This window comes from Aotus nancymaae, unplaced genomic scaffold (genome assembly GCF_030222135.1).
Source record: "Aotus nancymaae isolate 86718 unplaced genomic scaffold, 86718_ANA_hifiasm-v0.15.2.pri h1tg000002l, whole genome shotgun sequence".
Taxonomy (NCBI): domain Eukaryota; kingdom Metazoa; phylum Chordata; class Mammalia; order Primates; family Aotidae; genus Aotus; species Aotus nancymaae.
The window spans coordinates 16763358-16790627 of NW_026988413.1; the positions used below are offsets into that span (position 1 = coordinate 16763358).

The 27270-nt window shown below is 37.4% G+C and overlaps 1 protein-coding gene across 4 annotated transcripts in view; it reads left to right on the plus strand.

Annotated features, from left to right (window-relative positions):
• Positions 1-27270, plus strand: part of BRAF (B-Raf proto-oncogene, serine/threonine kinase) — a 201031-nt gene that overhangs the window by 143045 nt on the left and 30716 nt on the right. For all 4 annotated transcript variants that reach the window (XM_012447514.2, XM_064372859.1, XM_012447512.2 and 1 more), the window contains 6 exons: positions 1316-1452; positions 2416-2533; positions 5622-5706; positions 7204-7380; positions 23136-23182; positions 23970-24088. In XM_012447514.2, the coding sequence (XP_012302937.1) occupies positions 1316-1452; positions 2416-2533; positions 5622-5706; positions 7204-7380; positions 23136-23182; positions 23970-24088 (683 nt within the window). The remainder of the gene's footprint in view (positions 1-1315; positions 1453-2415; positions 2534-5621; positions 5707-7203; positions 7381-23135; positions 23183-23969; positions 24089-27270) is intronic.

Consider the following 27270-nt stretch of genomic DNA (forward strand, 5'->3'; position numbering starts at 1 on the left):
GGAAGTCATACATTAGTGAGTAATACAATTAAATTAAGTAATACATAAAACTACCTGGTAGATCATAACTGTGAAACCTCAAGCAGTTAAGGCTTTATAATGTTGAAAATTATCAATGGAAGGTAGAAAATGGATTGTGTTCTACTTAATAGATATTCTGGGTACCATTTTATTTCAGAAAATTACATATGAGATCATGAAAATTCCACATGGTGATACAATATGATGTAATAATATTTAAAATTTTTTCTACAGATTCAACATTTAAAATGTGGTTATTGGTACCCTTGTTAGCTGAAAGATAAAAGATAATGGCCCTTTTTTTCCTTAAGAGTAGCAATTATTTTTTAAAAAACATTTTCTTGAGGTCATTTTATTGTTCTGTGTATAGAACTATTACCTGGACATCTCAGTCCTACTCAGCTGTACTCAGGCCTCAGTAAGAGTCACTGCCCTGATCCAGGTGCTACTATACCTTAACTCAGGATGTTTGCCATGAGAAAGGTATGCAACCCTGCCAACTGAGATCACTTCCAAAGAGTATACTCCTCAGGCTCACTCAACCTATAGAATATTTGTATTTATAATAACTTGGCTGAGAGGCCATAGCACGCACTTACAAAGCTCTCACTTACAAAGGCAGAGATTTTTCAGAAAGTCTTGAGAAATATGCTTGGCCTTATTTACGTTAACTTTGTTTTGTAGGTAACAAATAATCTTTGTTTAATAGTGTAAGCCTCCAGGAACCAATGATACTGACCAATATCTCTTAAATAGTAGAGCACGTAGTTTAGGATTGTATTGGAATTTTGTGGTTCATGAATAAGCCAGATATTTTCAACATTATGGCCATTATTAGAAAATGTTTTCATTTGGGGTTTTGGTTTTTTTTAATATTGATTGGCTGTTGAGTAATATTAAATAATTAAAAGTTTACTTGTTATATAGGCTTTTACATTGATTTTACTTTTTGATTTTTTTATCAAAGAAACAAACTTGGGAATTTTTTTTTTTTTTTTGGTATTTTTCTCTTGTTTTAGAGAGACTGTTTTTCTCCTAAACTTTGTACCAGTAAACAAAGTATGTGTCTATCATCAGATATCTTAAAGGTCATTAAATTGGCCAGAAAACTAAAAGAAATTATAGTTCTAATCACCAAATGAGATCCCTTTTTGGCCTATCCTTTCCTAAAGGTCTATATTTAAACATGCAGTAGATTTCAAAATTAAGTCTAAATATACCCCACCTTCTGCCCCTGATAAATTAACATACTTGCTCCTCCTTAATGAATAAATTTTTCTTTTCACTAATTTAGGATCAACCACAGGTTTGTCTGCCACACCCCCTGCCTCATTACCTGGCTCACTCACTAACGTGAAAGCCTTACAGAAATCTCCAGGACCTCAGCGAGAAAGGAAGTCATCTTCATCCTCAGAAGACAGGAATCGAATGGTGAGTATATGATGTCTTTTTTTCTCTAGGTTCTTTCTTCTTAGAAGTCATAGCCAAATGTAATATTATCCTTTAGATATATTATGTCCATATGTGACACAGAATTCCCATAATCAAATAAATTTAAGAGCTGATAGTTTTTTGCTTAAAGCATATTTCCACAGGACTGCTTTTTGCTCTCATCTGTAATATAATTTAGTAAAAGGCAGTTTTGGAAGAGTAACAGTAGTGTTAGAGAGAAAGCTAGTATTAGAAGGCATGAAAAGGCTACTCCAGAATTCAGATATCTACTGAAAGACATTCTTCCCTTCTGTTGCAAAATAAATTCACCACGGCACATGTATACCTGTGTAACAAACCTGCATGTTCTGCACATATATCCCAGAATTTAAAGTAAAATAAAAAATAAAATTAAAAAATGAATAGTTTTTAGCCACAGTATTGCTAATTGTTGAATAAGTGGATCTTTTAGCCTACCAAAGTAATTTTATAGGTTGATTTTTTTTTTTTGTAAAGACTGAATTAGATAAGACACATGAAGACGTTTAGCACTGATTGAAAAAGAGTACTTAGATAAATTGTCAATAGTTACTGTAGGTTAACTTAAATTTTTTTATTTGGAGTCAAAACTATTTACAAATATAGCAGCACTTAACTTGCTTCTTAAAGTCTTCCAGATGATAAAAACATTTTACTTATTTCAGTAATATACATTCCTGCTTATACCCCATAAATAATTTCTATTTTTTAATAAATTGTTTCCAAACTAATACTGACTTCAATCTTAAATTTAAGTTTTGTATTTTAAGAGTCATACTTTTAACTATTGTTCCTCCAGAATGTTTTTTTTTTAAGGGTATCTCTCCCTATATCCCTGTCATGCATAAGGCAATGTACTTAGGGTGAAACAAGTTTTTCTTTTTTTGTTTGGTTTGACTTGATTTTTTTACTATTTTTATCAAGAAAACACTTGGTAGACGGGACTCGAGTGATGATTGGGAGATTCCTGATGGGCAGATTACAGTGGGACAAAGAATTGGATCTGGATCATTTGGAACAGTCTACAAGGGAAAGTGGCATGGTATGTATGTAATATGGTGACATTGTGACAAATCATAATAGGATGTGTTAAACAACTTTTATTTTGTAAAAAAAAAAAAAAAAAAATCAAAGGAAATATTCACTGTTTGCATCAATAAGCTATTTTGATTAGATTCAGGAATCCTCCCAATGTTTCTAACAAAAATTATGGGAAATAAAAACTGTTCACAGCAATCAGGACTCCTATTTTTATATTACAGTAATAATTTTTAAAAAGGAAATCCTCCAGGTTAGCTAGTCCTCAAAAGGATTTTTTTTTCTTTTAGAAGTCTTTCAGCTGATTATCTGTATTATCACAAGTAAACATATTAAAAATGTACCTCCTGGCCAGGCGCAGTGACTCACACCTGTAATCCCAGCACTTTGGGAGGCCGAGGTGGGCAGATCACCTGAGGTCAGGAATTCAAGACCAGCCTGGGCAACATGGTGAAACCCCATCTCTAATAAAAATACAAAAATTAACTGGTCATGGTATCAAGCATCTGTAGTCCCAGCTACTTGGGAGGCTGAGGCAGGAGAATCACTTGAACCTGGGAAGCAGAGGTTGCAGTGAGCCAAGATCGCGCACCACTGCACTCCAGCCTGGCAACAGAGTGAGATTCTGTCTTAACAACAACAAAAAATGTACTTACTAAAGGGAGAAATATAAGTGACCAGTAAACATATATAAAATGTTCAGCCTCACTAGTTAACAAAAAATTGCAAATTCAAAAAATAGAAATCATTATTTGCCTCTCAGTTGGACACAAAAGCTTTTTAAATTGGATTATATTCAGAGTAATGAACATATTTTCATTAAAGATTTAATATTAGTGAAAAATAAAAATGAACATGTTTCCAACTAATAGAGAATTGGATAAATTGATACCTTTATATATGATTATGTAGGAGTTAAAATGGCATTAGTAGGGCTATTTATTGATATAGAAAGGTGTCTTTATTGATAAAGAAAATGGCATAGTAGAGCTATTTATTGATATATAGAAAGGTGTCTTTGGTATATGAAATTTTACAAAGCAGTATGTATAATATGCCATATTATGGAGCTCATGGAAATATATAACAATTTTTTATATGACAGTATTTTAGTATGTGTCTTCTTAAGCTGTCTTTCACAGATACTCATAAATACTCACACTGCATTCAGGTAAAAGCCTAATAAGATATACCTTAGTATAATGTCACTTTTAAGGGAATTTTTTTATACCTTCAAAATGTCTTTAAACATTTAAGTGCTGTGCAGTATTTTAGGATACAAACAATAGAATAAGCACTGTATTACTCTGAGAAAAATCAGTGTTGATTTAACGTATTAAAATTTAATATACATACAAGTTGAGTTTCTTTCCTTCCCTCTCTCTCTTCCTCCCTCCCTCCCTCTCTCTTTCTTTCTTCCCTTCACTCTGTCACCCAGGCTGGAGTGCAGTAGCATGATCTCAGTGCACTGCAACCCCTGCCTCCCAGGTTCAAGTAGTTCTCCTACCTCAGCTTCCCAGGTAGCTGAGATTACAGGCACACACAACCATGCCTGGCTAATTTTTTGCATTTTTAGTAGAGATGAGGTTTTGCCATATTGGCCAGGCTGCTCTCAAACTCTTGACCTCAGGTGATCCACCTGCCTCGGCCTTTGAAAGTACTGGAATTACAGACATGAGCCACCATGCCTGGCCAGGCTGAGTGTCTTTAATCCAAAATCCAAAACCCGAAATGCTCCAAAATCCAAAACTTTCTGAGCATTGACATCATGCTCAAAGGAAATGCTTCTGGAGGATTTCAGATTTGAATTAAGGATGCTAAACTGGTAAGTATAATCAAAAGATTCCAAAATCAGAAAAAATTTGAAATTTGAGACACTTCTGGTCCCAAGCATTTCAGATAAGGGATACTCAGCCTGTGCATAAAAGCGCACGTAAATTAGCTAGGCATGGTGGCACGTGCACGTAGTCCTAGCTACTGAAGAGGCTGAGGTGGGAGAATCGCTTGAGCCTGTGACTGCAGTGAGCCATGATCACACTACTGTACTCCTTCCAGCCTGGGTGACAGAGCAAGACTCTGTCTCTAAAAAAATAAAATAAGCAGAACATTACTAGCACTCTAGAAACATCCCCCTATGTCCTCTTCCAGCCAGTCACCCCTCTACCAAGGGTAACCACCATTGTGATTGCAATAGGAATTGAATAGTTGTGTACTCTTTGTGTCGGTCCTTTTCACTCAACGGTGTTTATAAGATTCATCTATATTGTTGTGTGTAGTTGGAGGTCATTCATTCTCTTTATAGTAATTCATTGTGTGACTATAACATGATTTCTTATTTCATCTATTGCAATTGGATCCTTTCCAGTTTTGTGGATGCTGGTGCTGTAAACATTTTTAGTATATGTCTTTTGGTGAACATGTGTCCATTGCTGGGTATGTACCTAGGAGAGAATTGTGAGACCACAGGATATTCACATGTCCAGTTTTAGTAATGCTGCCAACAGTGTTACAAAGTAGTTGTACCAATTTAAACACCTACTGACAGTGTTGAGAGTTACAGCTGTTTCACATAAAGTTTTTTTTAATCTTAGTGACAATTTTAGTCATTTTCCTAATCCAAAGCATCCTAAGTAATTCATAAATTTGAAAAAAATTTAACTACTCTGATAAAACAGTTTTATAGTTTCCTACTTTTAAGCAAAGCTCCATAGGGCCTGTTAATTGTAGTTTCAACATTACTTTAGTTTCAGTTAATAAATAAGTATTAAGCCTAGTAAATGTAATTTAATATTATCAAATAATTTGGAAAATACCATGGGTACTTAATCTATTTCACTGAATTTCCATGGAACAAACAAGGTTAGCTAATTTTTGGATTCACATTTTGGAATACTAGTACAGGAATATCATTTTTAGTTGAGTTTTTAGCCTTAGAAAATTAATAGAGTTTAGATCACTAAAGTATAAGTTATTTATGATTTAATAATGGTATGGAGTTAGGACTATGATAATTAGTGAAAATACCCAAGAATGTTTTATACTTTTACATTTTAAAAATTGAAATAACACTTGGAATAACAATTGCCTTTTAGGTGATGTGGCAGTGAAAATGTTGAATGTGACAGCACCTACACCTCAGCAGTTACAAGCCTTCAAAAATGAAGTAGGAGTACTCAGGTGAGCTTGTGTGAATTACTGTTTTCCTGAGAAAGAAGTTATTTTTATTAGCTCCTAGTTCCCTGTGGTAGCCCCTATTAGCTTTACAGATTTACTCAAAATGAATACATTTGTAGAAAGAGTATATCTGAGTATATTTTTGTCTTTAACCACATTATTTTAAGTAGTATGCAATGTTATATGGTACAGATGATAGAATACTTAATCCTAGACTGAATTAATGGAAGTATAATATTCTTTTTTTTTTTTTTTTTTGAGACGGATTTTCACTCATTACTCAGGCTGGAGTGCAATGGCGCGATCTCGGCTCACCGCAACCTCCACCTCCTGGGTTAAGGCAGTTCTCCTGCCTCAGCCTCCTGAGTAGCTGGGATTATAGGCACGCGCCACCATGCCCAGCTAATTTTTTGTATTAGTACAGACAGGGTTTCACCATGTTAACCAGGATGGTCTCGATCTCTTGACCTCGTGATCCACCCGCCTCGGCCTCCCAAAGTGCTGGGATTACAGGCGTGAGCCACCGCGCCCGGCCAATATTCTTATAATGTAAAGTAAAAGTTCTACTTATGAAAAGAATACTCTCCAGTTTTTAAGCTTATCAGAGTCCATTTAGAGATTGTATTTAGTCGTGAGCTCTGGAACTTTAGAAACATTGACAAACTAGAGTATGTCCAGCGAGGACCACCTAAATAGGGAAGATTGTGTAGGTGTTACGGGGAAAAATACTCAACGGAACTGAGGATATTTAGTTCAGACAAGTCTGTTTTGTTCAAGAGAGTGCAAAGTTATTCCAGAGTGCAGGAAAAAAGTTATTCCAGAGAGCAGACCAGGGAAGCAAGCCAGAGGTGAAAGTTGTAGGAAAATGATTTTGTCTCAACATTTGGAAACTTTCTAATACCAGAACTTACATAAAGATATGGGAGTCAGCTGCATACTCAGTGATGAACTTCCCATAATTAAAGATATTTAAGCAACCTCTAGTTGCCTGTCAGATATATTTAAAAAGATATTTCTGCATAAGGTAGGAGGTTAGACTTTGCAATTCCCAGTCTCTTCTAAATTTATCCTTTTGTTGCTTTTTTAAAAAAAATACTGGCCGGCGCTGTGGCTCACGCCTGTAATCTCAGCACTTTGGGAGGCCAAGGCGGGCAGATCACAAGGTCAGGAGATCAAGACCATCCTGGCCAACATGGTGAAACCCCGTCTCTACTAAAAATATAAACATCAGCCAGGCGTGGTGGCAGGCACCTGTAATCCCAGCTACTCAGGAGGCTGAGGCAGGAGAATCACTTGAACCAGGGAGGCAGAGGTTGCAGTGAGCTGAGATAGCGCCACTGCACTCCAGCCTGGCAACAGAGCGAGACACCATCTAAGAGAGAAAAAAAAAATCTTTTTCTGACAACATTTTTCCAATAGGTAGACTACTTTGGTTCTCTTTTGTAAGAACTGCTAAAATTTGTCGACATTTAACATTTACTGTCACGTTTCTTTGTACAGGAAAACACGACACGTGAATATTCTACTCTTCATGGGCTATTCCACAAAGCCACAACTGGCTATTGTTACCCAGTGGTGTGAGGGCTCCAGCTTGTATCACCATCTCCATATCATTGAGACCAAATTTGAGATGATCAAACTTATTGATATTGCACGACAGACTGCACAGGGCATGGAGTAAGTTCCATTCTATTAAATGTCTTGTAAATTATTTTTGAAAACCATTGAGGATGTTTTAAAGGTTTTGGCTGCTATTCTTTTGAATTGCATTTTAAATTACTGTCAAGGAATATAAGGATGCTAACTAATGGCTAGTAAATAATATGATACTAAAAAATAAATGTCTCTGTCTAGTGCAGCCTTCAGAACATATATCAAGTATTTGATAATAAATACATGACTGCAAATTTAGTTCAGCACTCAGTAATTTGGCAAAGCAATAAAGGTTCAGAAGACAGAGACGGCAAAAACCTGCCAAAAAGTTGTTAATGGTTGTTGAAGTAAACAAAACAGTTAATTAGTTACTTTTTTAAATCATTTTCTCCAAGTGCCCATATTTTTTGTTGCAAAATGGTCAGTTAATAAAGTGAAAAAATCTACATTCTGATGCTTTTTGAGGATTTCAAAGTGAGTTCATATCTGTTGAATTTTGCTATGCAATTTAAAGATAAAGAGTTATTTTACAAAGTTTATCATAAGCTAATATGGTGAACTGACTTTGAAGGATAAATTTTAAATTTTGCATGGAACTCTTAAGTGTAAATGAATAGGTAAATTAAAAAGTAAAATTAAATAAATTGAAAGCACTTAGATGAAAATTATAAACTCAGCAAAATATAAATTTGAAAGCTCTGTGAGAAGTTTAAAAATAGGTGTGATCTTAATTATTTTGTTTTTACAAATGGCTTTCACTTGCATAGATTATTATATCATTTAATCTTTATAATGTTATGAAGTAGATCTTTTTATTTTCTTTTTACAAATAAGGAAATTGAGGCTTTTAAGTGCCTTGCCTAAGGGCACACATTTAATAAGTGACAGCAAAGTTGTTTAACTCAAGATTTCTGGCTCCCAAACCAGTATTCTTTTCCCCATAACCACTGTGCTACTTTTACATTATAAAATTAGAATAAAAGAGTAAAAGGGTATATATGTCCTAACACCTACAACTATGACTCGGTATTACTTCTGGCAAGTAGTGTAGAGCCAAGACTCAAAACCAGATCTGACTCTTAAATCTTCCAACTATTCCACCTTCTCTTTCTCAAAACTAGGTAATATATCTGTAATTTAGATTGTTTATAAGCCTATATTCAGCCAAAATACTTATTACAGCAAATTATTACCTTATTCAGCAACACTCCCACTTACCCCTAGACTTGAAACAATCTCAGCCTTTCTGATAAGTTAGAATCTCTTAATCTGTTCAAATCTAAAGGCTTTTAAAGAATTTAAATCTTGTGAAGAGTAAACCACGGCAAAAATTGTAAACATTTGGTAAGAAACAAAGCTTACTCTCTTCCCACACCACTGGTCTCTTTGCACTTTCTTCAGCAGGCCAAGCGTGTTCCTTCTTAGGACCTTTATGTTTGTTATATTCTCTTTAGGATACACATGCCACAAATATCCTTATGTCTCTGTTCATATGTCCCCTTTTAATAGAAACCTCTGCTCACCTTATATAACTAACATGTCCCCACATCACTCTGTTACTCTGTATACCCATAGGCTTGATTTTCTTTATAATGCACAGCTCCATCTGACTTGTTTATTGTCTTTCATCCCCACTAGAGTGCAGGCTGTATGAAAGCTGGGGCTTGTTTTTTTCCTTTCTTTATTCCTAATTCCTAGAATGGGACCTGCCATACTCAATACATAACTGTTAAATGAAAGAATGATTACATACAACTGCATATTATTGATAGATTTACCTTTTAGAAGAGAGAAAAGCCAAATCCTTGTCATATCACAACTGAGAAATGTGGCCAGGCATGTTGGCTCACACCTGTAATCCCAGCATTTTAGAAGGCCAAGGTGGGAGGATTGCTTGAGCCTAAGAGTTCAAGTCCAGCCAGGGCAACATAGGGAGACCCTTGTCTCTATAAAAAATAAAAAATGTAGCCAGTTATGGTGGCAATTTCCTGTAGTCCTAGCTACTCAATAGGCTGAGGTAGGAGGATCACTTGAGCCCAGGAGTATGAGGCTGCAAGGAGTCACGATCATACCACTGCACTCCAGCTTGGGCAACTGAGCGAGACCCTGTCTCAAAACAAACAGGCTGTGTGTAGTGGCTCACGCCTGTAAACCCAGCACTTTGGGAGGCCAAGGTGGATTGCTTGAAGTCAGGAGTTCAAGACCAGCCTGGCCAACATAGTGAAATCCTCTCTCTACTAAAAATATAAAAATTAGCCAGGCGTGGTGGCACGTGCCTGTAAGCCCAGCTACTCAGGAGGCTCAGGTAGGAGAATTGCTTGAACATGGAGGCAGATGTTGCAGTGAGCCAAAATTGCACCACTGCACTCCAGCGTGGGTGACAGAGTGAGACTCCATCTCAAAAAAAATTTTTTTAATTGTTTTTAATGCCTGTAATCCCAGCACTTTGGGAGGCCGCAGCAGGAGGATTGCCTGCACTCAGGATTTCAAGACTAGCTTGGTCAATATGGCAAAAACCCCGTCTCTACAAAAGCAAAAGAAAAAAAGAGAAATGGTGATTGAGCAGAAGTGCCAGGATTAATTAAGACAAGCAGTGACAGTCAAGAAGAACATTATCAAATTGGAATAATGCTGCAGTCTGAAGAACAGTCAGTGAAGAGGTGATATTTTTTCAAAATGTCACTTTACAGTTTGGGATTATCAATGTAAACTTTACAGTTACCTACTCTGAAACACTTTGTTTATTTTTAAATAGATCTCATCATTTAACACAATGCAATGAGTGTACGATGCTGTGAACATAGATCATTCCATTCAGTTTATCCAAGATTTTAGTAGCTGAAAAAGTACTAATTCCAAGTTTTAAGCCCTCCAGCAGAGTATACTTTTTATTACCGGTTTAAAATTAACCAAAGAAGATACAGTTTCTTTTCCCTTTTTGTTTTTTCTTGTAAGATGATAACATGCAACTGGTTAAATGTACCAAATACATCTTCAGTTTCTGAAGGCTTTGTCAGGTTGAAACTCCTCTTATTAACAGGGCTATGTGAGTTTCAGATTAAGGTGACAGATTTTTGCTCTCTCCTGGAACTCTACTAAAACTGTAATAAAGGAACTTTTTTTTTAAAGCATGGACACATAAGGGTGAGGACAATAGAGAGGAAGGAGACAATGTCAGCAACATTTTGAAAGCTGGAAAGCAGGTGGAGAAGTGATCATGGACTTAGTAGACCCAAAAAGGCTAAAGCGTCAGTCAGCAGTGGGGAAATGAAAGCCAACCTGATTTATGTCATTGAATCCTCAATTCTCAGGAATTGGCAGTATCAGCTGTCTCAGGGGATGAAGGGGCTTAAATGAAAAGGCCTGTTTGAAAAGCTATTATTTCTCTAAATCTGTTCTCTTACTCAGCGGGTAACTGCTCCATCCCTGTCCTGGCAGTAGACTGGAAGTTTGTTCTCTAAAGAGGGGAAAATAAATATCTCTGGACTGGGAAACCCTAATCTATGTCTAGGACATGGATATCTTTCCCAAAGCATGGGGATTGGATGACTACGTGCTTACTAAATGATGAAGGGAGATTTCCCCAGCCCTCTCTTTTCATTTGGTTCCCAGCATGCTAGCAGCCAAACCTTACTCTTCCTGCAGGAGATTGGAAGAGTCTTGAGTGAATTTTACCAGCTTACGAGGAAAGATCCAAAAAAAATGACATCAGGGATTCCACCTAGATTACTGTATAGTTCAAAAATAGCAAGCCCATCTGTATGCTCAAAGCCTCCAGGCAGCTTGTCCTTAGTCTGAGTAAGACTGAGTATCGCTGGATAACTAGAGATTGGTGGGGAAGTCTCATGCAAATAAGAGACTATAAAACACGTAGAGAAAAATAGGCACTGGGAGAAACACATACAATGCAATTCTCAGAGGGAGAAAAGATAATTTTGCATCCATTAAACAGGAGCAGAGGTTTTCTAAGGAGCATTCATATAACAAAAAATGCTAAAATGTTGGTATTTACAATACACTGGAAATTATATTCTTTGCAATTATTTAAATGTAACTTTTAAATGTTGATTTAAAAGGAAGTACATAGTTTCTCAGAATTCTTTTAAGGGGTCTTCAGCAAAAAAAGTTTTAAAACTATGTTAAACACTTATGGTTTAATATTAATTTCTGTATTACTCAACATAATTCAGAAGTGATACTTAAAGTTTTTACAAACCAAGTTACATAAAATTTCTATAATTAATTGGAACACATAACCAGATGCATCAGTAAGTCTTGAAGTGGATATTCCTGTTCTCTTCTCTAGTGTCAGTGACTAAAGCACACTATTTTCACTACTTTTTTTGATTTTTTTTTTTGAGACAGGGTCTCTCCTCTGTTACCCAGGCTGAAGTGCAGCGACACAATCTGCACCCTCTACCTCAAGCAATCTTCCCACCTCAGTCTCCCTAGTAGCTGAAACTACAAGGGTGCACCATCACACCCGGCTAATGTTTTTGTATTTTTTGTAGAGACAGGGTTTCACCGTGTTGCCCAGACTGGTCTCAGATTCCCAGGCTCAAGCGAGCCACTGCCTCTGCCTCCCACAGTGCTGGGACTACAAATGTAAGCCGGCAGGCCCAGCCTATTTTCACTACATTTGATTGAAGTTTGGTGTTGTTGTAAAACAATATGTTCTAAGGTATCAGGCTGACAGATACTAGGACAAACAGGATGGTTCTAATGGTCATCAACTGGTTCTTCAAATCCTAACTGTTGCTGCTGATTTTGTAACATATTTTAAAGTATCTTTTAACTTCTCTGGTCACCCATTTCAGCCTCATGTTTAGTTCTCTGTTTTAATTCCCCCCTGTCTATTCCCATGGATCAAATGACACAGATGGAATTCCTTACATATCTAACCTTTCCTCCCTATTTCCAATGCTTGTTCATCTTGAATGCCAACCATAGTTTCATCCTGAGGGCTTTGTTTTGGAATTATCTCCAAAAGTTATTCCCAGTTAGAAGCCTGCTTGGATAATTAACAGCTTCTTAGCTCCCTCTACCTCTCTTTCTTTCAGTTCGCTGGCTCTACCCTGAGCACAGATGATACTTTTCTGTGGCCATCACAGCCACCATCTTACTGTATCTCCTTTCAACTCTTCATGTCTATATCATCTTCCCCGACCAGCATTATCTCACAAAGGACTGACCAAGCCATATATAGTCTGTAGCTGGACAATAAGGCTATAGGGTATTTAAATAGCCTCTTAATAATGTACTTTTGCAAAGCATTTATTTCCGAATAGCCTGCCCTATGTCGGAAATGATCTTTTCTGATTGCTCACCAAAATTCGTTCTGAAGTCTCTGGATATAAGCAGAACAGGAACAAACTGATTCATTGTATAAAATGCTAGGATTGCAGTTAACTCGTAAGATAAAATCTTTAATAATTTGAAAAGTTAGGCTGGTACGGTGGCTCACAGCTGTAATCCCAGCACTTTGTGAGGCCAAGGCAGGAGTATTACCTGAGCCCAGGAGTTCAAGACCAGCCTGGAAAAAACACAGCAAAACCCCATCTATACAAAAAAGACAAAAATTAGCCGGGTGTGGTGGTATGTGCCTGTGTTCTCAACTACTCGGGAGGCTGAGGTGGGAGGATCACTTGAGCCCAGGAAGTCAACGTTGCAGTGACCCATGATTGTGCCACTACACTCCAACCTGGACAACAGAGCAAGACTGTCTCAAAAATAAATAAGAATAATTAGAAAAGTTGAGTCATCAGGACTTTCAAGTGTGTCACCTTTATTGGATTACAGAATATAAGCAAAAAGTACATAGGTAACATTTTTCCTGTGTGGTTCTGTCTTTCATTTGTACCTCAGTGAAAAACTATTAATGATTCATAGATTTACCTGAAAAGAGCAGAGCTATTCTAATGGTAGAATTATAAACTCACTGTGAGGAATCGGGGTTGGTAAAGTATGTTTTATCTTCTTTCCTTTTTTTTCCTTTGAGACAGAGTCTCACTTTGTCACCCAGACTGGAATGCAGTGGCACAATCTTGGCTCACTGCAACCTCCACCTTCCAGGTTCAAGCAATTCTCCTGCCTCAGCCTCCCCAGTAACTGGGATTACAGGCGCCCATCACCACACACGCTAATTTTGTATTTTTAATAGACGGGGTTTCACCATGTTGGCCAGGCTAGTCTTGAACTCCTGACTTCAAGTGATCTTCCCGGCCAGTTTTATCATCCTCTCACCTGCCAGTCATTGATTCATCCCAAGGACCCAGGAATCCTGAGATACTGTTACTAAAGAAATTTCAGGAATGGACAGTACATTGTGCCTTTTTTTTTCTTTTGCAACCTTCCCATCCTGGGTTCAAGCAATTCTCTGCCTCAGCCTCCCGAGTAGCTGGGATTACAGGCGCCTGCCACCACACCTGGCAAATTTTTGTATTTTTAGTAGAGATAGGGTTTCACTATGATGGTCAGGCTGGTCTTGAACTCCTGACCTTGTGATCTGCCTGCCTCAGCCTCCCAAAGTGCTAAGATTACAGGTGTGAGCCACTGCCCCCAGCCTCCAAATTATTTTTAATTATCTTATTTTGAGAATATAATGCTTCTGTAAATATATCAACAGGCTGCAACTTTTTCTATGTGCCTCTTTTAACACTTAATTATCTGATAAAGCTAAATTCAAAATTATACCATAAATATTATATGGAAATTATAAGGCCTCTCACAGTAACTGTAGAAGTCACTCCTGGCCAGGTGTGGTGGCTCATGCCTGTAATACTAGCGTATTGGCAGGCTGAGGCAGGAGGATTGCTTGAGCCCAGGAGTTTGAGACCAGCCTGGGCAACATAGTGAGACCTCATCTCTACAAAATTAGCCAGACGTGGTAGCACACACCTGTAGTCCCAGATACTCAGGAGGCTGAGGCAGGAGGATCACTTGAGCCCAGGAGTTTGAGGCTACAATGAGCCATGATTGAGTCCACTGCACTCCAGCCTGGGTGACAGAGTGAGACCCTGACTCAAAGAAAAAAAGAAGTTAGTGATTCCTGCTTTCTTGAGGGCATCCCTCATGACCCAGACCCAAATGCCTCTTAAAGGTCCCACTAACTCTCAACACCATTACATTGGAGACCAAGCCTCAACATGAGTTTTGTGGGGACAAACCATATTCAAACTGTAGCAGGAGACAAATGTATAAAAGTTTTAACAGATCTGATTATGGTAAGAATATGAGTGACATTATCCTTTGCTACTGCAGTTTTTCTTAATTTCAAAATAAAACATGTTACAGGGAAATATGTAATCCTTACAGGAAATTCAGAAAATGTAAACATAAAAAGCACTAGTAATCCACCATCAAGAGATAACTGCCATTAATATTTTGATATGTATTGTGTATCCTTTCAGAATGATGTGTTTTAATACTAGACACAATGGTTTCTTGTTGTTTTAAATCATACTGGGTTTGCCTTTTTTACCCTTTTAAATATCTCTACTGGTCAATAAATATTCTGATACCAGCTTTGCTACATACTGTTAACTCCCTGTCTCCCTCTTTTCTTTATACCAACTGTGTTCTGTGAGTTTTCTTGAAATATACTCTGATGTATTTATTTATGTATTTAGCAATGATATGCACTTACTGTGTGTCAGACATTCTGTGTACTTTATACACATTACCTCGTTTACTCCTCAGCAACCCTGTGAGATAGCAACTTTTGTTATATCCTTGTTTTACCAATGAAGAAACCTGGGTATGGAAGGGGCAAGCCCCAGGTACTTCAGCTCCAGAGTGTATTCCCTTAACCATTAAAGCATGTTGCTTCTCCAATTTATTCAGTCCCTTCGACAACCTCAAGCAGACCCTTAATATTATAGGGCAGTTATACTTTCAGTTCCCTAGTTCATTCACTGTCCTCTTTCAGACGCTGTCATACCTCCTCAAAACCTCATATCCTCAAGCCTCCAAAACCTCTTCTTCAAGAAGTCAGCGATGACCTTGTTTGCCATGTCTTTAAGAAAGTTGGAAGTAACCATTATGACATCTACCCACCTACCTGCATTCATACCAGGTTCCTCTGTCTTATCACTAGTAAAAGCCAGTCCCTCCATTTGTACACTAGATTCCATGCCCTTACTCCTACCCAGAGTAAATCTCCCATCTTGTTAATCACTTTTTCCTTTCCTGCTGAATTTTCTCCTATTTTAAAACATCTTTTGGCTGGGAGTGGTGTTTCCCGCCTATAAGCCCAACACTTTGGGAAGCTGAGGCAGGTGGATCGCTTGAGCTCAGGAGTTCAAGATCAGTCTAGGCAACATAGTGGAGCCCATCTCTACCAAAAAACACAAAAATTAGCCAACTGTGGTGGTGTGTGCCTGTGGTCCCAACTACTTGGGAAGCTGAGGCTAGAGGATCTCTAGAGCCTGGGAAGTCAAGGCTGCAGAGAGAGTCAAGATCGTGCCACTGCATTCCAGCCTGGGTGACAGAGCAAGACTCTGTCTCAAAAAATAATAATAGTAAATTAAAACATCTTTCACCAAGCACAGTGGTTTGCGCCTGTACTCCCAGCACTGTGGGAAGCTGAAGTAGGATAATCACTTGAGCCTAGGAGTTTGAGACCAGCCTGGGTAACAGAGTGAGTCTTTGTCTAAAAAAAACTAAAATAAAATTTAAAAATAAGCCAGATGTGGTGGCTCAGGCGTCTAATCCAAGCACTTTAGGAGGTTGAGGCAGGTGGATGCTTGAGCCCAGGAGTTCAAGACCACCCTAGGCAATATGGCAAAACCCTGTCTCTACAAAAAATACAAAAATTATCCAATGTGGTGGTTTATGTCTGTGGTCCCAGCTACTCGGGAGGCTAAGGTGGAAAGATCACTTAAGCCTAGGAGGCAGAGGTTGCAGTGAGCAGAGACTGAACCACTGGGGGACAGAGTGAGACCTTATCTCAAACAGAATTTTTAAAAATTAAAAAATGAAACATCTTTCTTATGCACATTTGGCAGAATGTTTACAGTTGTTGAATCTAGGTAGAAGGTGTGTGGGTATTTATTGTACTTTAATTTTTTCTATATGTTTATTATTTTCATAATAAAAAACTTGCGGGGTTCCTCCCTTAATCCTGCTTCCCTCTTCAGTTCTTACCTCATTCTTGTTCTTCCTTCTACAGTAGAACTTCTCAGAAGAGTTGTTGGTATTCACTCTCTAATTGCTCTCTTTCGTTTTTATCTTGGACCCCGCTCAAACCAGGCTTTTGCCCCTGCTGCTCCAAGAAACATTCTCCCCCGTCAATCCCCCCCGACCCCGCCCCAAGACAGAGTCTCACTCTGTAGCTCAGGCTGGAGTGCAATGGCACGATCTCAGCTCACTATGACCTCCGCCTCCCAGGTTCAAGTGATTCTCCTGGCTCAGTCTCCCGAGTAGCTGGCATTACAGGTGCATACCACCACACCCAGCTAATTTTTGTATGTTTAATAGAGACAGGCTTTCACTATGTTAGCCAGGCTGGTCTGGGACTCCTGACCTCAAGTGGTCTGCCCATCTCTGCATCCCAAAGTGCTGGGATTACAGGCAGGATCCACTGTGCCCAGCCAGGAAACAGCATCTTAATATGATAGTTACTAATGGCCTCCATGTTGCTAGATCCAGCAGTAAAATTCTCAGTGCACAGTTATTTGACCTGTCAGAAACATATGATACAGTTGACCATACACTTCTTCATGAAACAGGTTCTTAATCCCTCGTTTAATTGTGTTCTTAGTTTCTTGCTGCTCAGAATGTGGTCTGAGTAGCATCTGTACCACCTGGGAGCCTTTTAGAAATGCTAAGTTTTAGATACCACTCCAGACCTAAATCAAAGACTGCATTTTAACAAGATCACCAAATGATTCATGTTCATATTGAAGTATAAGAAACACTACTTTCAAGCATATTCTCCTGATTACCCTACTACTCACGTTCTACTCCTCAGCTGGTTCCTCCTCTACTTCTTTGGTGATCTCATCCTGTTTCATGATTTGACAAGTACCTGTAATCAGGACCAGGCATGGTGGCTCATGCTTGTATCCCAGCACTTTGGGAGGCCAAGGCAGATGGATCACTTGAGGTCAGGAGTTCAAGATCAGCCTGACCAAAATGGTGAAACCCCATCTCTACTTAAATATATAAAATTAGATGGGCGTGATGGTGCATGCCTGTAATCTCAGCTACTTGGGAGGCTGAGACAGGAGAGTTGCTTGAACCCAGGAGGCAGAGGTTGCAGTGAGCCGAGATCACGCCATTGCACTCCAGCCTGGGCAACAAGAGCAAAACTTCATCTCAAATAAATAGATGAATAAAATACCTAAAATCCAACCAGCAATACAAAGTGTTATCAAGGATGAAGAACAACTGGAACTCTCATACATTGCTGGTAAAGATTTTAAATGATATGACCATTTTGGGGATTAGGTTGGCAGTGTCTTTTAAAGTTAAATTTACCATTTGAGCAATTCTAATCCTACCTAATTACCCAAAAGATGTGAAACCTTCAGTCAACAACAAAGACTGGTAAATGAATACAGTATCTTTTTCATATTTGTCACAAGCTAGGAACAACACATTGTCCAATAAGTAAATAGATGAGTTGTGATATAGCCGTACCCTCTAATACTGCATGCAGCCAGGTTGTGACTCTCAGAATTGTTATGCTGAGCAAAAGAAGCCAGGTGATTCTGTTTATATGAAAGTTGAGAAAAGGCAAAATTAATCTGTAGTGACAGAAGTCATTATCAATGGTTGCCCAAGCCTAAGGAGGTATTATTAATTGAAAAAAATATATGAAGAAACTTTCTGGGGTTTTGGATATTCTTTATATTGATTGTGACTGGTCATTACACATGTGTATGTGTGTGTTGAAACTTTTAAAACTATCCATATAAAATGGGTGCATCTTGTGTTGTATGTAAATTTACCTCAGTAAATGTCATTTTTTAAAAGTGAAAAATACTTGATGGCTTATACCTATAATTCCAGCACTTTGGGAGGCCGAGGTAGGAGGATGGCTTGAGCCCAGGAGTTCAAGACTGGCCTGGGCAACATAGTGGGACCCATCTATACAAAACAGTTTTTTAATTATCCAGGCATGATGGGGCTCACCTGTAGTCCCAGCTACACAAGAGGCTGAGGTGAGTGGATTTCTTGATCCCAGGAGGTTGAGGCTGCAGTGAGCTGTGATTGTGCCACTGTACTCCAGGCTGGGCAAGAGAGCAACACTCTGTCTTTAAAAAAAAAAAAAGAAAAGAAACTAAAAAATCAGGGTAAAAATCTAATTTAGGACACTATGGAGCACAACTTTAAAATGTGTGAACTTTACCTATTGGAGATTTTAATTATTTTTAAAGTGATAAATGATTACTGACTACAGAGAAGTAACAGAATGTCATTCTTGTTAATCTTACCTTCCAGGGTTGTAATAATGAAGGGAGCAGAGTTCATCAAAGTAGAAAGAATGCCGTAATTAGACACTGTCACCACTGTCACACGTGCTCCCAGTCCAGGGTGTCACCCAAGGAGAGATTCATCTTACTGCCTAAAGTCTGATGAAACTTTGTGAAATTGTGCAGTATTAGGTGAAAGATGGCTGACATGCAGATGTCTAAGTAGGTCAGTTCTGTGTTTTTAGAAATAGTTTAAAATGCTTGAAAATAGCAGACTTAAGTGAGAGATACTAGTGACTTTTACAAATAACTAAGCTGGCTGGGTGCGGTGGTGCACGCCTGTAATCCCAGCATTTTGGGAGGCCGAGGCGGGTGGATCATGAGGTCAGGAGTTCAAGACCATCCTGGCTAACACAGTGAAATCCCATCTCTACTAAAAATACAAAAATTAGCCGGCATGGTGTCACGTGCCTATAGTCCCAGCTACTCGGGAGACTGGGGCAGGAGAATCACTTGAACGTAGGAGGAGTAGGTTGCAGTGAGCCCAGATCGCACTCCAGCCTGGGCGACAGAGCAAGACTACATCTCAAAAAAAAAAAAAAAAAGGAGAAGCTAAGCTGATAAATTAGCCAAATGGTGTGGCAATATTACCAGCAAGGCATTTTAATGATAATCTCTCATTGTATTCTTAAGAATAAGATTAAGAGATGTAACATGAATGACAGAATTTAACTGGGTTCATACTGGATGAATGATAATACCTGAAGACAGCAAACTAATGAGATTCTAATGAGATTCCTGTCTTCAGTCCTTTCTTGAATATGAGAGCATATTTAGAAGTAACTTACGTGAGGAATTATTAGCATGCTGATCTTTTAAAATCTCTTTTTTTTCAGCTCTCACGTAAGACTCTTGAAACAAGAAAATAAAAAAATATAAACTATTTTTATGAAAGAAAAATGAAGTAGGCAAGAGACGGAGTTTCGCTCGTTACCCAGGCTGTAGTGCAATGGCGCGATCTCGGCTCACCGCAACCTCCGCCTCCTGGGTTCAGGCAATTCTCCTGCCTCAGCCTCCTGAGTAGCTGGGATTACAGGCACGTGCCACCATGCCCAGCTAATTTTTTTGTATTAGTAGAGACAAGATTTCACCATGTTGACCAGGATGGTCTCGATCTCTTGACCTCATGATCCACCCGCCTCGGCCTCCCAAAGTGCTGGGATTACAGGCTTGAGCCACCGCGCCCGGCCGAAAAAACTGATTTTTTTAGTGAAAGCTAAAGTTTCAATCTCAAGTTATAGACCATGTCTACAAAATTAAAAATCCTAGCCAAGTCCAAAAAAGGGAAATATGTAAGTGTAAGATGGGGAAAATGTTTTATAGGAGCAATTCAGGAATAATTATTCTAGGATTGTAATTGAATGTAATCCTTTTTGTGTCCTTGTTTGTTTTTTTATTCTGTTTATTGTTGTAAATCTTGACCCATCAGCAGAAAGCATATAATTGAAATACAATTTTAATTGGACTCACTAGAGTGACTTTGGCTGCCGTAACAATCACAATATGTCTGATTTAATAATGTTTTATGCCCACCATGAGGGAGATGAAGATGAGGATCTCACTGTAGTTTGTGTTAGTCAGATCCAATCTGAAGTATTGCTTTTAATTTGGGGCACCACATTATGCTCTGTAAAAATGTGGAAAAGCTGAATCTTGCTTGGATAAGAGCTTAAAGTAGTGTAGAGAAGGAATTTTGCTAGATGATGTTGTAGCTCTAAGATTAAATCATTCTACAGGTAAACACTTTTTCTTCAAGGAATGAGACTGTAAGACCTGTCAAGAGAATGTGTTGTTCATTTGGTTGATAGTATGTTTGTTCTTTCCTAGTACTTTTGTAAACCTGTAATGCGCTCCTTAACATCTTAACCAAGGAGAGAGGGAGGTCCAATCTAATTATCCTAATTAATGGATTCACTTCTGTGTCATCTGTAGCCAAAGTAAAGTTGATTTATTCCTGTTCCCTTTCCTACCCCTAAACAGTTTTGTGGGTTTTTTGTTTTCTGCAGGGGGGTTTTGTTTGTTTTTTGTTTGTTTGTTTTTGGCATTTTTCATTGTAACTGGGTGATGCTTAGGAAATTATGTTTTATGTCCACCTGTATAGAATTATTTAGGGTAGTGATTACTGTGAAACATTATCTTATGTAGGAATTGGGTTGTGTCTCATCCCATTTCTCTCTCTGGAGGATTAGAGTCCCTTTTCCTTCCAGCCTTTCATTCTACAGACCTGGACTTCTACTTTTTGCTGCTTTTTATTACAGAAGGATTACAGAAAGAGAATTATTCAATGAGATAAAAATTAAGAAAGCAGTTTGTAAGTTATAAAGGATTACACAAATATAAAGTGTTATTTCAGGTTGCAGCTATACACAACTCAGCCTATAATAGATTTATGCTATGTAACTTCTATGCTGGTTATATTACTAGCTCCTCAATCACATTTTTATCTTGTTAATTATCTAGTACTTTCCTGGTCAGAAAATTTCTCTCCTCACCCTCCCCAGTTACATTTCTATCTACTTTATTCTTGCTATATTCCTTCGCATCAAATTTGTTGAAAGAATTAACACCATCCCATGGAGAACACCTTTATCTTTCCCTCTTTTAACTTGAACATGCCTCTGTATTTTCATATGGTTGAAGCCCATTTGTTTTTGTTTTTAAGTCTTGCAGGAAAAAGAACCTCCTTTCAAAGACCACCGCTTTTGCTGTGTACTAGATCCCAGGTCTCTGAGTGCAGGACCTAGCTCCACCAACCAACCCCGTCATCATTTATCCCCCTTTCTTTCTAATGGAGACAAGATCTCCCCATCTTAAAGCTTCCACCAGTTTTAACTTTGTATGGCACTGCAGAACTGTTTAAGCAGTGAGACCTATAACTGACATCACATTTTCTTTCAATGAAAGAGTGACAGTGTGATGTAGAACACTGGGCCTAAAGACAGACATAACAAGATAATTTTCAGTTATAGTAAGTGCTATGAAGAAAATAAACTGTGATATGAAATAGTAATTAGAGAAGGGATTACTTTGGATAAATAGTAATTTGAAATGAAAATTTAGAAAATACTTCTAAAATTTTGATGTTGGTAAGAATAAGGAAGTTTAAATGAAGATGAGAAAGCATGAATAATTTTAGTTATTTGCAAATCTTCCATTTTTAACAATGTTCATTGCATGATTTTGATTATGCCATTTGGATTTTAAGTTCTCATTTTAAGGTAAAATTTTCTAATGATCGTTGTCAGATTTCAGAAGTGTCATATATCTATTCTCTCCAGTATTCAATTAAGAAAAATAACCTTGACTAGCACATTATATGTATCTTATTGTAGTTTATTCAATAGACATTTATTGAATACTTACCACACATACTAAGCATTGGGTATACAAAGAAATAAACAAGACACCGCCCTTCTGAGACAGGAGGATCGCTTGAGTCCAGGAGGTGGAGGTTGCAGTGAGCCAAGATTGTGCCACTACACTCCAGCCTGGGTGATAGAGTGAGACTTTGTCTCAAAAAAAAAAAAAAAAAGCCCTTTTCTTCAATGAATGTATGTAACTAAAGCAGTTTTTAGGGGTAACACAGATGATTTTAAAGTTATCATTGACTTTAAAATAGACCCACTATGGCCATTTTAGAGAAAGATTTCTCCTCAGTAGTTTTAAGAAGATATTTTAAGAGTATATGACAACTACCTTTAAAAATAGTTTTAATTATCAAACTGCATATTCTTGTAGTTTACATTCCAAATAGAAGTGAACATAGGCACATTGAAAAAACACATTAATCAAGCCACTATTATGATGATTACTACATAAGCTGAGCAGTGAAAGATCACTTTCAGTTGGGTTAGTCAAGGGAAAACTTCACTCAGTTAGAATTTGTATTCAGTCTTAAAGGATGGATATAAATAGGTAGAAAATAGAATGTAAGCTAATTTGGAGGGATGGGTGTAGGAGGGGAGCATTGAACACAGTGGTGGGATTAAATATCAAGGTATATTTAAGGGACATGGATAAATAGGCTTGACTGGAGTGAAAGGTTTGTATTGGTAACTAGTAAAAGATAAAGTCTTTTAATAGAAAACAAGATTTTGACTGTACCATTATAGTGATATGTTCCTGTAATCTTAAATTCATTTATAGTCTATTTTAATATTCCGTGAAGGATTTATCACGATGTACAATTTTCAGTTGTATCATGATTCTAAATAAGTCTTTACACCCCTAAGTGTGTTCTATAGATTTTGAGGCCAGAGTCCTTTAGCCCTACTCAGGTTAAAATGATGTTTTGTTTTTCAGTTACTTACACGCCAAGTCAATCATCCACAGAGACCTCAAGAGTAATAGTATCCTTCCTGAAATTTGTCTGCGAAGTTTGAAAGCATCCTGACTTTTTCTTCTGCATTTTGTCTTCACATTATGTAAAAACAGTTTTCATGCTAAGTTTGATATACTGTAAAGAGAATTAATAAAGGATTGTGCATGCATGTATAGGAGAGCAGGATACTACAGCCTGCTTTTGGTTTCTCGACAACTGAACATTACAAGAAAATCTATCGAAAGTCTTTCCAATAGTAGGATTTTTTGATCACTTGCTTACATTTTATCAGCACTATAAAACTGATAGTTTTGTAGCTATCTACTAGTCCCTTTCAGACCTCTTGACTTTGCTTAGTGGTAGTTGAAATATAGCTGAAGGCTCTAAATTATGTAACAATGAGGTGAGAAAAATATAATATTTCTTCTTCCCTAAGTGCAGACTAAGATACTGTCTGCCAGCATCTTCATTCCAATGAAGAGCCTTTATAGCTTGCCCAGCAGTGCCAAGAGAATATCTGGGCCTACATTGCTAAAATCTAATGGGAAAGTTTCGTGTTCTCTCATAAACTTAGGAAAGCGTCTCACCTCATCCTAGCACATTTAAATCCCCAAAAATCTTAAAAGCAGATTATATAGGCTAAATAGAACTAATCATTGTTTTAGACATACTTACTTTAAAAGGAAAGATGAAGTACTATGTTTTAGAGAATATCATATTACAGAATTATAAAAATTAGATCTCTTAAATCTTCATAATGCTTGCTCTGATAGAAAAATGAGATCTGTTGTTTTCCTTTACTTACTACACCTCAGATATATTTCTTCATGAAGACCTCACAGTAAAAATAGGTGATTTTGGTCTAGCCACAGTGAAATCTCGATGGAGTGGGTCCCATCAGTTTGAACAGTTGTCTGGATCCATTTTGTGGATGGTAAGAATTGAGGCTGTTTTTCCACTGATTAAATTTTTGGCCCTGAGATGCTGCTGAGTTACTAGAAAATCATTGAAGGTTTCAATTATAGTATTTTCATAGTTCCCAGTATTCACAAAAATCAATGTTCTTATTTTTTATGTAAATAGATTTTTTAACTTTTTTCTTTATCCTTGAATACTATGAAACCAGTTTCAGTGTGTTTCAAACAAAAATATATGTCTTATAAACAGTGTTTCATATTTTATTCAAAATTGTTTAAAATATTTTATGTTCAAAATGTTCTGTGTACCCTGTTAAAAACAGGTGTGGAATTTAAGACAGGTGTGATCCACAACCATTATTATGGTTTTGCTGACAGAACTACTCCTTTTAACAGAGAAGCTGTTTCACAATCTTATTTAAGCCTAAATTGGAAAGTTACTTCCTTTAGACTAGAAAGAATCTCATAATTATGGGGCATCTGGAAAAGACAAATGAGAGGTAGATTAACAGTCAGCCTTGTGCTGTCTTGGCATAGCTTTTTCTTTCTCTTTCTTCCTGTTTTTTGCTTTGTGGAAAAGAAGAAAGAGAAGTTCTAAAAGAAGAGAACTAAAACTTCTGTGCAGTGGGAGCAAGCTGTGGAAAGGTCAGTCATATGAATCATTCCCTGAAACAGCATTCTTAAAAGGGTCCCTCGTACCATTTTAGAGGGTCAGCAAGGTCTTCCCTTTGTGAGACCAGATTCTTTTTATATCCTTCAACCAAAACAACACATTGCAACAGATTGAGTGCAGAAGCAGATATGAGAATCCAGTGGACTGCTGTTAAGCTAGACATTGAAGAGAATCACAGACCAGGCATGGTAGCTTGAGCCCATAATTCCAGCTACTTGGGAGGCTGGGGCAGGAGGATCACTTGATCCCAGGAGTTTGAGACCAGCTTGGTCAACATGGTGAGACCCCGTCTCTAAACCGTAAAAAGATGATAATTGTAGTACTATTCTTCTTAGTAAACTTTTTTTTGTTTTTGATAATAGTTGTTTTTCATTAAAAATGGATGATCTGTGTTTAACATCTACTTATTACTATTTTAGTAGTTAAATGAATTAATAGTTTAGCTTCTCCATTAAATTTTAATGATAACTATCCACAGGCATAATCCACATAAACAGAAGTTCTTTATGGTCCTTAATAATTTTTAAGAGTGAAAAAGAGTCCTGAGACCGAAAAGTTTGAAAACTACAGCTCTAAGCTGAATATAAGCTTTCCCAAACGTCTTACTGCAATTCTAAGCTTTAAATAACTTAATCTGCACTAAGACGTTCAGGGTACCCTGCTGGAAACAGAATAGTTGTAAGGGCTTTCAAAGCCACAAACTGTGTGTAGCAGTTTCCAAAAAGGGAAGTCCAAGTTAGGACTCCAAGTTTGTCAAAATAAACCTAGAGTTAAATTGAGCTATGATTTCTTACGACAGTAAGTGGAATTAGGGCAAGTGGCAAGATGGAACATTGGACTTCAAGTTAGAAGATCTGTATTCTAGTACCCTATTTGGCTATTAACCTGCAAGTGTCTTAACCTCCTCTAAGTCTCTTAATCAGAAATGTTGAGTTGGACTAGTAGATTTAAAATGCCCCTTCTGTTTCTAAGATTTGGTGATTGGAGTTAGCTAGATTTTTTTCATTATTTAACTTATGTTTAACTGTTTTAATTAATAATTATAAGTGATAGGAAAATTAATAACTATGATCTGATGTCTGGCACCTTTATTAAGGCATACACATTTTGTGAAAAAGATGGCAGTGTATCCTAAAAAGATGAGGGAAAACAGATTTTCAGTGTTGAAATTGTAAAACCTAAAATTATAAACAATGTCACATGCTTTTAAAGTATGTTAATTTTTAACTAGTATGGGAAAGTTATGCTCAATCAGGTCTCCAGTTTTGTCCTTACTTTTTCAAAAATCTTAGTTTATATAGTTTGTAGATTATTATACATAAAGTTTTATATTTTCTTACAATTATTTTTTTGTTGATACCTGTGTACATGGGTTTTTCCTTTATTCTTCCATGCTGAGTTTTAGACAAGAGAATAATAGCCAACAGTACCCTTCATTGTTAAACCAATCCTGGGTTGATACTGCCCTCAGAAACAAATATGGAACATCAGTATCATAGGAGAGAAGAGTTTGGTCATAACTAAGGCTATGTGGTCCTCTGAATTATATACAACATTCTTCTCAACTTTGTTTTATTTATGTCTTAGAAGAGAAGGAAACTTTTGTGAGAGCTTTTACAAATAAAATCACTAAATTGAAGATTCGTCGTGCATTTCTTAAAATAGATGACATGCAACTTTTCATCAAACTCTCTACCAACAACAGTGTGAGATAAAACTAAATTAAAAAAAAAATCATCTGATTTCTACTCCATCTCTCACAAAAATTGCTTCAGGCTTTGAAAATTATGCCTTTGCCATACCAACCTCTCAATGTTCTGGCTTGCTCATTACATCACAGTTATATGTGTTTTATTTTGTACTGTATTACTAAAAGCAACTATGAACAAAATGTATGACAAAGGCAAGTAGACACAACCTTCTCCTTCACTTCCATCCTCTCGCTTTCTTCAGGACATCCCACAGATCTTCCATCAGTGGTTCTCAACTTTGGTTGGACATTAGAATCATCTGGAGAGCTCTAAAGACTAATTAATGTTTGGGTCCCACCCCCAGACTCTTATGTTATATGATTGGACTGGAGTGTAGTCTGAATGTTGAGAAGTTTAAGGCTCTACGGGTCCTTCTCATTTGCAGCTGTTGCTGAGTGCCATTATTGCCTCTCCTTGTGAGATGCCTGCCTTACCCAGACCAATAACCAGGAGTCTTGTCCCAGGTCTCTGAGCCATTTTTGCATAGTTAGTACCACTTTCGCTGTCAAATTGGCATTGTCACAAACTTTTCATTAATATACTGCCATTTCACTTCCTTCCAAATGAAACAATACAGAAGACCCAAGGTGAAAGAAGAACTCTTTTTAGCTAATATTTAACCAAGTGTTTATTGTATTTTATGTAAATAAGAAATCTGTGCAATACAATGACTGAAAATACAGAAAATATGATTGTTTCATTGCGTCAGAAGCAGCAGCCAAAAGATTCTTTATACCATCTTCTAAATCTACCCACTGTCTTGCTTTTAATAAAG